Below are 11,242 nucleotides of genomic sequence, written 5' to 3'. Positions count from 1 at the left end.
GTCATGTCCATTCGAGTCAAAGAGATGCCTGAAACCAAAATTGTGTCGCCAACAAACCACCTGCGATTAGCCAAAAATGGTGGAGACAGTTCACCTATTTACTAACCCAACAAAGTAACAGCAGCCATGTAACAAAAGAAACTTTCTAGGCTAACAGTAGGGTGCTACCACAAAGGTACACCGGTTCACCTCCCACCTATTAAGAAAGAACCAAGTCAAAGAAAGAACGGAAATAAAAATAAATAAATCCAGCTCTAAACATGAAAACAAAAAACAAAAAAATCAACTCTAGGTATTGAAGCAGCTTCAAGAAACAGATGTCACATTTGAGTAACTTAAAATAATTGGAGAGAATGAAATTTGTGATTTCATAGATAATATTCCATGAAAGATGCCGGTGCTGTACATTTGTAAAGCAGCCTTCAAACAAGGGCTATATGTGCACCTCATAATATTAAAAAAATATAAGACTGTTCCTCTGATAATGGTACAAACCAAATTACTAATCCTCTCATCCAAAGAATATTGTCATTTCCATTCTTTGCCAAACAAAGCGCGGAGTGGCTAGCTTCACACGTGTTAAGACATTTCCAAGAGTTTCATAAATCAAATAAAAAACCTGCATCTAGAGGGATATGTTCTGGAGAGTATACATTCAATCCAGAAGGAACAGAATTTTCTAGATCCCCAGAAACAGGCTGATTCTCCAGAACCCAGTTTTCAAATTGGAAGTCCGGTGAGCTTGGATTGGTGCTTATGGGAATCTGAGGATCAAACTCTGTGACAAGTGGAGGATGATAAGTCGGCCTTACACTTTGAATTTCGGAATTATCTGCCAAAGATAGTTGGTTGCTCTGCCCAGTAGAGCCAACCCAGCTTGTGTTGACATCTGAAAAAGTTGAATCCAGAGCAATTTGAGCGCCATTTCCTTGTTGGAAGCCGACTTGGCTATATACTTGGGCTTGAGAAGGCACCGGATGTACAAAGCTGCAGCCCATGTTTGGCTGGGGAGATACTAGCGGTTGAGGGACTGAATTTATAAAATTGCTGCCCATGTTTGGCTGGGGAGATAATAGCAGTTGAGGGACTGAATTTACAAAATTGCTGCCCATGTTTGGCTGGGGAGATACTAGCGGTTGAGGGACTGAATTTACAAAATTGCTGCCCATGTTTGGCTGGGGAGATACTGGCTGTTGAGGAGGGACTGAATTTACAAAATTGCTGCCCATGTTTGGCTGGGAAGTGGCTTGCAGAGAAGACACTGAATTGACAAAGCTGCTTCCAATGTTTGGCGGGGACGACACTTGGGGTTGAGAAGGCACTGAATTCATTAAGACTCTGCCAGTGTTTTGCAAGGAGGGGGCCTGATAGACATTTGAGTCTGAAGTCATTCTGTTGGGAAAATCTTGCCACCTAGTTGGATTTTCATCATATGAAGCTGCCATAGGAGAGGGATTTCTGGAGTTTTGAGCTACATGATTGTTGTTAGATAAGTGGTACCCAGATCGATTAGTCGTCAAAGCATCCCCAGCGGATCCTGATCCTGATCCTGTCCTTTTGAAATTTGCATGAGAATTGATAACTTGAGGCCCTAAATTACCAAGATTGTGCCTTCTGTCCCTTCGAATGATATTGTTACGTGTACTCGGTAACTTCTGAGAGACCAAATGTGAGTGGAATTTGCTTCTGGACAAACCATATAGAGACTGTTGGTTTGGGATACCAAAATCAGCTGATGTAGAACAAGAAGGAATTGTGGTTGGGCTGAAGTCCTGATTTTGGGCCAGAGAGTCAGGTTGCATCAGTGCCAGTGGTGGAACTTGGGTTGTTTGTGGTAGTCCCATTGGTAGGGGAGCTTTCTCCCCATCCTTGAAAATACACCTTAGAAGTTTCCAGGACTCAACTTTATCAGTGGCATGACAATGGTCGTTACTCGAAGTGCCGTTGCCCCAATAGACACATGGAGCAAGTGAGTCACAAACATAACAGTGGCACTGAAATTTAGAAGAAGTATAAATCAAAACAACACAATGCTTGTAAAGGTCCACAACACCATGCAGTACTCTTAACAGACGCTAAAATTTTAACATAGGTGACCTTACCTGGTGACATTGCCTCTCATGTGGAGTGGAAGTGAATGGAAACTTAGCACAGAGGTGACGTGGATGAGGGTAATCTCTACAAGCAATCTGTGACCAAAACAGAAAACATTGAATAAACCAAACAGAAAATTATGAGAAAAGGCCAAATGCAAGACAATGAAGCTAATGATGGAACATGATGCCACTGGATAACCTAGCCACCTGGGCCCAAAATAGATACACCATGTAAATAATCGCACTTCAGGTTTTTATCAGTGAGCACCATTAGAATTTCAGCCAATTTGAATTCATTCTCAGACTGCATATTAACTTAATGCGTTATTCAGATGTCAGACGTTAATATACCTCTAATAATTGGTGAATCCTATCAACAATAATTTATCCTACCACTGCATATATGGAAAAACAATTTCATGTCCTCAAGTCAATCATGTGATCCAACCATTTTCTCTTAATTTATGATTGAACATCTGTACCTTTGAATATGAAGCAAATGATGCAGCACTGATGCCGCTAGACAACCTGGACCAAAAATAAATACATCAAATGAGAATAGTCTCACTTAAGGCTTCTTTCAGTAAAGCACCATTGGAATTTCGAGCTGATTTCAATTCATTCTCCAAGTGAATGATAATTTTGATTTACAGTTAGACATGGGTCATTCAAATTGGTCTGTTAGATAGGGATCCCAATCAGCAATAATTTCTCCTACCACTGCACATATCAAACGTATCCTTGATAATGAACCTTTCATGTGATCCTATTACTTATTTATTTCATTAACATAGAATCAACAGGGAAAGCAAGAAAAGTACAATTACAAAAATTATAATTTAAAAAAAAGGACCAACCAAATTACCAATAGGAAAAACACTCCCCCCAAGGCAAAAATAGCTGGAAAAAAAACTTAAAAGAAATAAATCAAAACAAAAGAACACACAAATTCACAAACAACAAACAAGTGATCAAAGAAGGTGAAAAAAATAAAATAAATAAATTTAGTATAAGGAGGAGCTTGCTGTATCAAGCTCCTATCCCACCCCCTTTGGCAGGGCAGCCTCTCCACCCCATCCCATCCAAAGAAGATGGGGGAAGCAAATTAAGAAATTGGGGGACTTTTTTTTTTTACTAGATTTAATTAACACATGGATATATTTTTTTGTGTGTACATAAAAATTTGAGAGTGTTAAAATCCACCTACTCTCCACCTACTTCACCCACTTAAACCTACTCCACTAAACCTAACCCACTACACCACTACCACCTCACCTACTCCACTAAACCTAACCCACTACACCTCCACTTCACCTACTCCTTACCTACTACACACTCACCCTCTTCTATATATAGGAATCATGAATCATTGTAATTGATATAACATTACATCAATCAATAATAATACATACAATTTATTCTCTCTCTTTCTCTATACATTATTTCTTACATGGTATCAGAGCAATAAGATTTAAGCCTGTATTTCTTTCTCACCGGCGGGCAGCCGGCCGACACCTTTGCCTTTGCTGCCCGCTGGAATTTTCTACACATACCTTCCACTCTCCACAGCCGTAACTCTGCAAGAAGAGAAACTTCGCTCCATCATTTTCTTCCACGAATCTTCTTCGTGGCTTTCGAGCTCGTCTCTCACTATCTCGTGCAATCGATCTTTGCACTTCATCGCCACATGTGAGCAACCGTGGCCGTCGTAAACGCCAAAAAAGTGCAAATCTGCCGGATTCTGAATACTCCGGCGGCAAAGCAAGGGGTGAATGGCCACAGCGTCTTCCATATCTCTCCTCCTTCCACGCACAGAAGTCATGCCTAACTTAGGGCATTTCTGAGCCACCTCAGGCTCGTTTGTCACATTTGAAGTCGGAGATGCACACTGTTTCGCAGACATCGTCTCTGATTCACCGTTCTCCACCAAACGACCTTCACTAATCACGCAATTCTCAACTGCTTTTCCGCACTCAGACAGCTTCGAATCTGCCACCAAAACATCCAATTTCTGACGTTTTCTACCGTGCTCTTCCAGATTCTTCTCAGCTTGGTGATAGATTTTTCATAATGGTTGCTACCGCCGCTACTTCTGCATTTTTTCCAGTTGCATCTCCTCCACCCGATTCTGGTGCCAAGACATCCAGCAAGCTTGGAGGACCTCCAGCAAATGTGGATGCACGAGGGATTAAATCAAAATCTTCTGCCACTGGGGGTTTGCAGGTTAAGGCCAATGCACAAGCCCCTTCCAAGGTAAACGGTACCAAAGTTGGTGTAATGGAGGGGCTCAAGAGTGAGGATGATTCGCCATCACTTCACCAAAGGACTTTTATCAACCAACTGTTCACCCACGTTGGGCAGTGTTACAGCTGCAAATTTGTCTTCTTATCACGTGAGGTGATGATGAGATTTGTGAATTATTTGAAGTGGTTTGAGCTGGAATGCATATCTTCAGAAAAGGAATGTGCCGGTAAACCTAAGATAAACTATGTTAATATGTTACAGTGTGTCTCTCTCTCACTTTACTTTTTCCACCACCCACAACACATTATCATCGCCATTCCCTAACCCACATGGACTTGTTCCCATCGTTTCATACAACTCATCATTCATCCCACTAGAATATATAGAATATATATATATATATATTTTTAAAAAAAAAAAAAAAAAAAAAAAACAATACAAATTTGCACACCAAACCTTCCCTTATTTTATTCATGTTGGGGCTCACCCCGATCACCTAAAAAAAAAAAAAAAAAAAAAAAAAAAAAAAAAAAACCACAAGATTTGTTTTCTTTTCTGCAGACGGCCACCCACCGATCTCACTTTTTCGCCTATTCCGCCGGTCTTTTCTTCTTGCCTCCGTCCTGGGCGGCCCTTGACGGTGTTGCCTCCGTGTTTCCCACTCCACTGGGCACGATCACTCCACCCTGCTCCTCCACTACAGCATATGGCGGACCTCCAAATCGGAACATAACGGTGGCCTTCCGCTTCAGCTCCTTATTTTCCGCCTTTAGCACACTTATCTCTGCTCGCGCATCCTTATACATGCGTTGGAGCAGAGCCAGTTGGGCGTTTAAATGCTGCACCTCATTTGTCCTACTCTGCAACCGGTTCGACAAGTTTGTGACCGCAGTCATAGTTTCAACACAGGACTTCAATGTATACTGATTAGCTTCAATATCCGTTTGCACTGCCATTTTTTGCTCCACCGACCGCATCGGAAAGTTCAACGGAGCAAAACCAGAGGTGTTTGGTTGAGGTTCACAGGCCACCGCACCAGTTATCTCTCTTGTTGACTCGTTGAGGTCGGGAAAGAGAGTGAGCAGACCACGGGAAGAAGAGGCTATGTTCTGGGTAGCTGAACGGGAAGAAGAAGCCATGTTTTTGGGTTGCTGAGTGTTTCAGAGAAGGGTTGGTTACAGAATGTTACAGAGAACGAAGAGGTTTCAACTGGTTTGTTATGCTTCCAAGCCTCAAACTTCGCTTTGGTTTATAAAGACAGAGACGACGAGGCCGACACGCGCTCTGTCAATCACGTGCATCGCCGCGTGTCAGGCGCCCCTTTTGATGGCTCGACGCTTTCTGTCGGGCACGTCTTTTGATGAAGTGGGCGCGCCTTTTGATGGCACGCCTTTTGATGGCACATCTTTTTATGAATTGGGCACGCCTTTTGATGGCACGCCTTTTTATGAATTGGGCACACCTTTTGAGGGTGCGACTTTTTAGGGGTCCGACAAGACTCTGTAAACTGTCCCGACATTGATTCCGGGTAGCTCCTTCAAGGGTCCGACAAGACTCTGTAAACTGTCCCGACATTGATTCCGGTTAGCTCATTTATGGGTCCGACAAGACTCTGTAAACTGTCCCGACATTGATTCCGGTTAGTTTCTACAAGGGTCCAGCAAGACTCTGTAAACTGTCACAACAACTGTCACAGCATTGTCTGCTACAACGGTCCGACATGACCCCATAAACTGTCTTCTACATCGGTCTGACACCGCCATCCAGTGTCCTCTACACCGTTATGACACCACCATACAGTGTCCTCTACAACGTTATGACACCCCCATACAGTGTCCTCTACAACGTTATGACACCACCATCCAGTGTCTTCACCAATGGTCTGACACGACCATACCGTGTCTCCTATCCTCTTTTATTTTTATGTATTTTCTTATTTTGTTACTCTCTCCAAACTCAAGTTGGTTAGTTCCTATCCCCCTTGAGTTTGCGGGGGACTGTTAAAATCCACCTACTCTCCACCTACTTCACCCACTTAAACCTACTCCACTAAACCTAACCCACTACACCACTACCACCTCACCTACTCCACTAAACCTAACCCACTACACCACTACCACCTCCACTTCACCTACTCCTTACCTACTACACACTCACCCTCTTCTATATATAGGAATCATGAATCATTGTAATTGATATAACATTACATCAATCAATAATAATACATACAATTTATTCTCTCTCTTTCTCTATACATTATTTCTTACAGAGAGAGAGTCCACTTTGCACCTAATTGTTAAACTCAGGTAAACCTAATTTGGGTGAATCCTATTTTACCTAGAACGTGGATCGTTCTAGTACATGGAATGGAAACGGGAACGGGAACAAGAACGTGGTATGCCACATACTCTAAAATGTGATTCGATAGGAGTAGACTTGTATTTATTACACTTAAGAATTTAAGGTATTTCTAGAGTAATTTTCTTTTAAATATTAAGTATCCAATAATATTTTTTATTTTTTTTCATGTAGCAAATCATTTCTATAAAAATTATGACCCATTTTTTATTTTTTGTCTTGTCAAAAGTTAACTCCCTTTAGATTTTAGTTCATATATTTGAATTTTTTTTTTCTCTTGATTCCGTTTGTTTAGAAAGAAACGGATGATAGAAAATAAAAATGGTAGAAAATGAAGTGAAAGAAAGGAAAAATAAATGAAAATTTATTTCCTTGCATGCATTTGAATAAATGAAAATTTTTATAAAAAAATGATGGGAAAAAATATAATCACTCCATAACCGAGAGTTCTGGAGAGAAATATGGACAAAAAGAAAAACAAAATAAACCTTGTCAAGATTTGTGGGAAAAAATAAATTTCCTTGTATATTTTGCAAGAAATTATTAGTCTAACTAACAAGTTAATTTGAGTTGTACAATAAACATTAGTTTCCATTACTTTCTAAGACTCTTTATCTAAACAAACACATAAAATAAAATAAATTCCTTTCACTTTCTTGTATTATCTATATAACCAAACTGAGCCCTAAGGTAACATTTAAGGAAATATATTGAAAAAAAACTTTTAGGATCACTTAAGATAACTAAATTTATCATTTTAAAACAAAAGTGTATCATGTTTCAAAACATGCGTACCAATGCATAACAAGGACTAGCGTTTTCTGGTAACATAGGGTTAATCTTTCAAGACATAATGAAATCAAAAAGTAATCTCTAAGTTTTAAAATTCTATCAAAATGACAGCATTGTCTAGACCCTCCCTAAAACACAAAGAAAGACATACTCTACTTTGTTAATTAACTTTTAACCAAATTGACAACCCATTGGGTCATAGGCCGCTCAGAGAATTCCATTTGTCTCAAACCTCTTCTTCAAACAAAAAAAATCCTTTAAAATCCATCCAGCCATCACCCCTACCATCTTGAATTTACAATCTAATTTTCACCAACCGAGAACAGATTAAGTCAAACTTGCCCAGTTTATGAATTAAGAGTAAGTGCCTAGTCCCAATATAGATTCCATGAATTTTCTTTCCCATTCCATCTCCAAGAAATTGTGAAGGAGCATAACTAAAACAATTCTACAGAATATAATTGATATACTTGCAAGCTTTATTGTAACATAGATATAATTGACAAATCTCAATCATTTTGCAAACTTTAATTGGCATCACAACATGAATCTAAATTGCACAACAAAACTATTGAATTTCCAATCCAATACCTGCCCTTTCTGGCCAACAATTTGCAAATCATCGGAGTCATCATCGACATTGTTCTCAATCACATCAGGCTTATCTGGGTTGCCATCTAAGACCACACAGTCATCATCCGACGACTTCGACCTAGTCCTCGGGTTTAGCACAACCTCACCCACTACCACCACATCATCAGAATTGTCTTCTTCTCTGTCAAATTTCTCAAGAAGCTCCGATATCCAACTAACATCGTCACCACCACCACCACCAACAACACCACCATCTTCTCCGCCTCCTCTTCTCTCTCCCCAACACTCTTCATCCGAGCTTATGTCGAACACCACAGGCATCGAATCCATCGTAGATCGCTCACTACCTAGGGTTCTCGATAAATTTCCCAAACAAGCTCGAACCTTTCATGTGCTTTCCCATTACAATCAGGACTTTTCCAATACAGCTCCAACAAACTCGAAATTACAAAGAGGGGTCAAAGTTTCAAATGGGATTTTCAAAAATCTGTAGTGAATAATGAGCCTTTTCTCAGAGTTTCCGATCATAGAATTTTCCCGAGAAAATTGAGCGGAGAATGGGAGGAACCTTAGAGTGAGTGAAGAAAAATAGAAACCCTAGTCGACTTTCTTCTTTTGGGAAAAATGCTCTGTAGAAAAAATGGTGTTGGTGGAATGAGACGACTGGAGTTGAGTCACGACTCACTAGTCGTCAGTACGGGTCGATATTGGGCCGGGTCAGCCCAGACATTAAAATTGTACTGAAATCTGCTTGCGGGCTTAGTTTGATGGCCTTTTTTGATAGCTTGGGCCAGGCTTTGATAAAAAAATGTTAGGCCCTTGCATTTTGGGGGCTAGGGTCCTTCAAATGGGAATTTTCTTTATTTATTTATTTATTTATTTTTAATGTGAGTAAGCATACATATTCATTTTTCTCTTTTAAAAGATATATATATATATACATATTAAAAATTAGTGGATGTTGAGTATTTTTCTAAACTATTTGTTAGTCTTTATAATTAATTTATTTCTTGATGGTGCGAAATATTATCTAATGATATGAATGAAATTGATTTTTGGGTTGTGAAACAAGTTAGGCCTTACTATAATTAAAAAATAATATGTTTGTTTCAGTTTTCTAAATTCAGTTTTTTAAAAATTGAATTTTTTGTTTTTAGTGAATATTTTTAAAATTTTAAGTAATTTTTTTACGTTTTTTGATGTACCTTACTTAGATGTATTATTTGTGAAAAAATATTTAAAAAATTAATGAATACAGAAAAATATGAAAATGTACTGAATTTTTATTTTTATTTTTTTTTTGTATTTTTACCATGATTTATCCAACAAATTAAGATTATTAGACTTGACCCAGTGGATAATGGACTTCATTTTGGCCATCAACTATGGCTTTAATTGGCAAAGGCTAAAATTTGGTTTTTAAAGGTTAAAATTCACAAAAAGGTAAAATAAGTTAATATAATTAATAAAATAAAATGTCACATTAAATCTATAATTATTTTACTTTTTCTCTCACAAACATCTCATCTAACTACAAAAAAATCAACCATCTTTCTAAACACAAAAATTGTAGCCTATTAAAATAGTCAAAAACTAAAATAACCTACTAAAATAGCTAACTTCTCAAACAAGGCCATATATCAAACCTTGTCTCAATTAACTTCTATTACCTAATTAATATATGAATTAATTGTCTTCTTACGGCCTTAGTTAATTAGCATTTCAACAATTAATCACTATGTTTGATTTTAATTTTTTAAATTTAATTTTTTTAAATTTAATTTTTTTGTTTTTCGTTTTTTTTTTTTTTGTTTTAAAATTTTTTAGATACACCCTACGGATATGTATCTAAATAATAAAATATCTATAAAAAAAATATTTTGAAAAATGAATAAATACACAAAATACGAAAAATGTGATGAATTTTCATATTTTTTTGTATTTTTAGTATTTAATAAATTTTTTAAATATTGTTTCACAAATATTACACTTTTTAAGTGTATTTATTTAAGGTGTGTCTAAGAATTAAAAAACTGCTTAAAATACTAAGAAAAATCAGTGAAAATAAATATATATATATATATATATATATGGAAAACGAAAAAGTATGATTTTTTGAAAATAGAATTATGAAAACTAAAACCAAACCCGTTTGGGAACAAGCTAATTTAGTAACTTTTTTACTATTTGGCTAAAATATGAGCTAAAAAAAACTAGTATGTTTGTGATGACTTTTTGACTTTTTACGAAAAGATGTGCAAAAAATAGAGAGAAAAGAGAATCTTTAATTTTTTCGTATGGATTGTTGGTTTTTTGACTTTTTTAATAATTTTTTGACTTTTTTGCTAAATCAGCCCTTCCCAAACGAGTAATATTGTCCCAAAGTGATCCATTTTGGCAATGGCTTAGAGACGGACATAAGGCCCCGTTTGTTTTCAAAGATAGAATAAAGAGAATTAATAGTGAGGGGATTGATAGCAAGAGAATTAAGTAAAATTGTGTTTGTTTTTATGATAGTTGTTGGTGTAGGAATTGTTAAATTATTCATATATAAATAATAAAACAAATAAAAAATACAAAAATATTAAACATTAATGTTCAAAAAAAAAATACCCAACATGTAAAAAAATAAAAAATAAAATAAACAAAAATAGTCTGGCAGACTATTTTTCTAATACCACGTCTATCTCCTCCATCCTAATTCTCGTTCCAAGACCTATTTTAATATCAAGGAATTAGGAGTTCCTTCTCCATCTCTCAAAACAAACACCTCATATAATGAATCTTACCTCATTATCAATCCCAATCTCCTCCCTAAACGAGGCCTAATAAGTGTTGCCCTGCTTAATCTATCTATTTTAACTTCTTCTTCTTTTTTCTTAAAAGTTTGAGATTGATATTTTTAAATTCGTAAGATTAAACAATAATGAATTTTCAAGATGATTTATTAATTATAATATTCACCATGGTCCAACCTCTTCTATGCCGATTATTAATAGATATTATAAGTAAACATACATATTATGATTATGTTGAGAAAATAGTTAAAAGTTCATTTTTTTTATGTTTTTTTGAAAAAATGTATAAAAAATGTGAAAAATAATATGACCCAAAATAAGTTAAAAATTGTAAAGTGACTTTTAACTTAGGCCTTATTT

General features: G+C 36.8%; 1 protein-coding gene across 2 annotated transcripts; it reads right to left on the bottom strand.

Moving 5' to 3' along the window:
• Positions 1-344: 344 nt before the first annotated feature.
• Positions 345-8,750, bottom strand: RIN13 (RPM1 interacting protein 13). Of its 2 annotated transcripts, XM_028260629.2 has the most exons (4): positions 8,082-8,748; positions 2,579-2,624; positions 2,103-2,189; positions 345-1,994 (listed from the first exon to the last, which is right to left on the bottom strand). In XM_028260629.2, exons 1-4 carry the CDS (start codon positions 8,129-8,131, stop codon positions 600-602), a joined length of 1,578 nt encoding a protein of 525 aa, XP_028116430.1. In that variant the 5' UTR covers positions 8,132-8,748; the 3' UTR covers positions 345-599. The 2 variants fall into 2 exon arrangements, with proteins under 2 accessions (XP_028116430.1, XP_028116429.2); XM_028260628.2 differs by lacking the exon at positions 2,579-2,624 and having other exon boundaries at positions 8,082-8,750.
• Positions 8,751-11,242: the final 2,492 nt, after the last annotated feature.

Source organism: Camellia sinensis, chromosome 14 (genome assembly GCF_055761805.1).
Source record: "Camellia sinensis isolate YWXY chromosome 14, ASM5576180v1, whole genome shotgun sequence".
Taxonomy (NCBI): domain Eukaryota; kingdom Viridiplantae; phylum Streptophyta; class Magnoliopsida; order Ericales; family Theaceae; genus Camellia; species Camellia sinensis.
The sequence above is the reverse complement of the archived record's forward strand: the minus strand, read 5'-3'. Positions and strand labels throughout refer to the sequence as shown.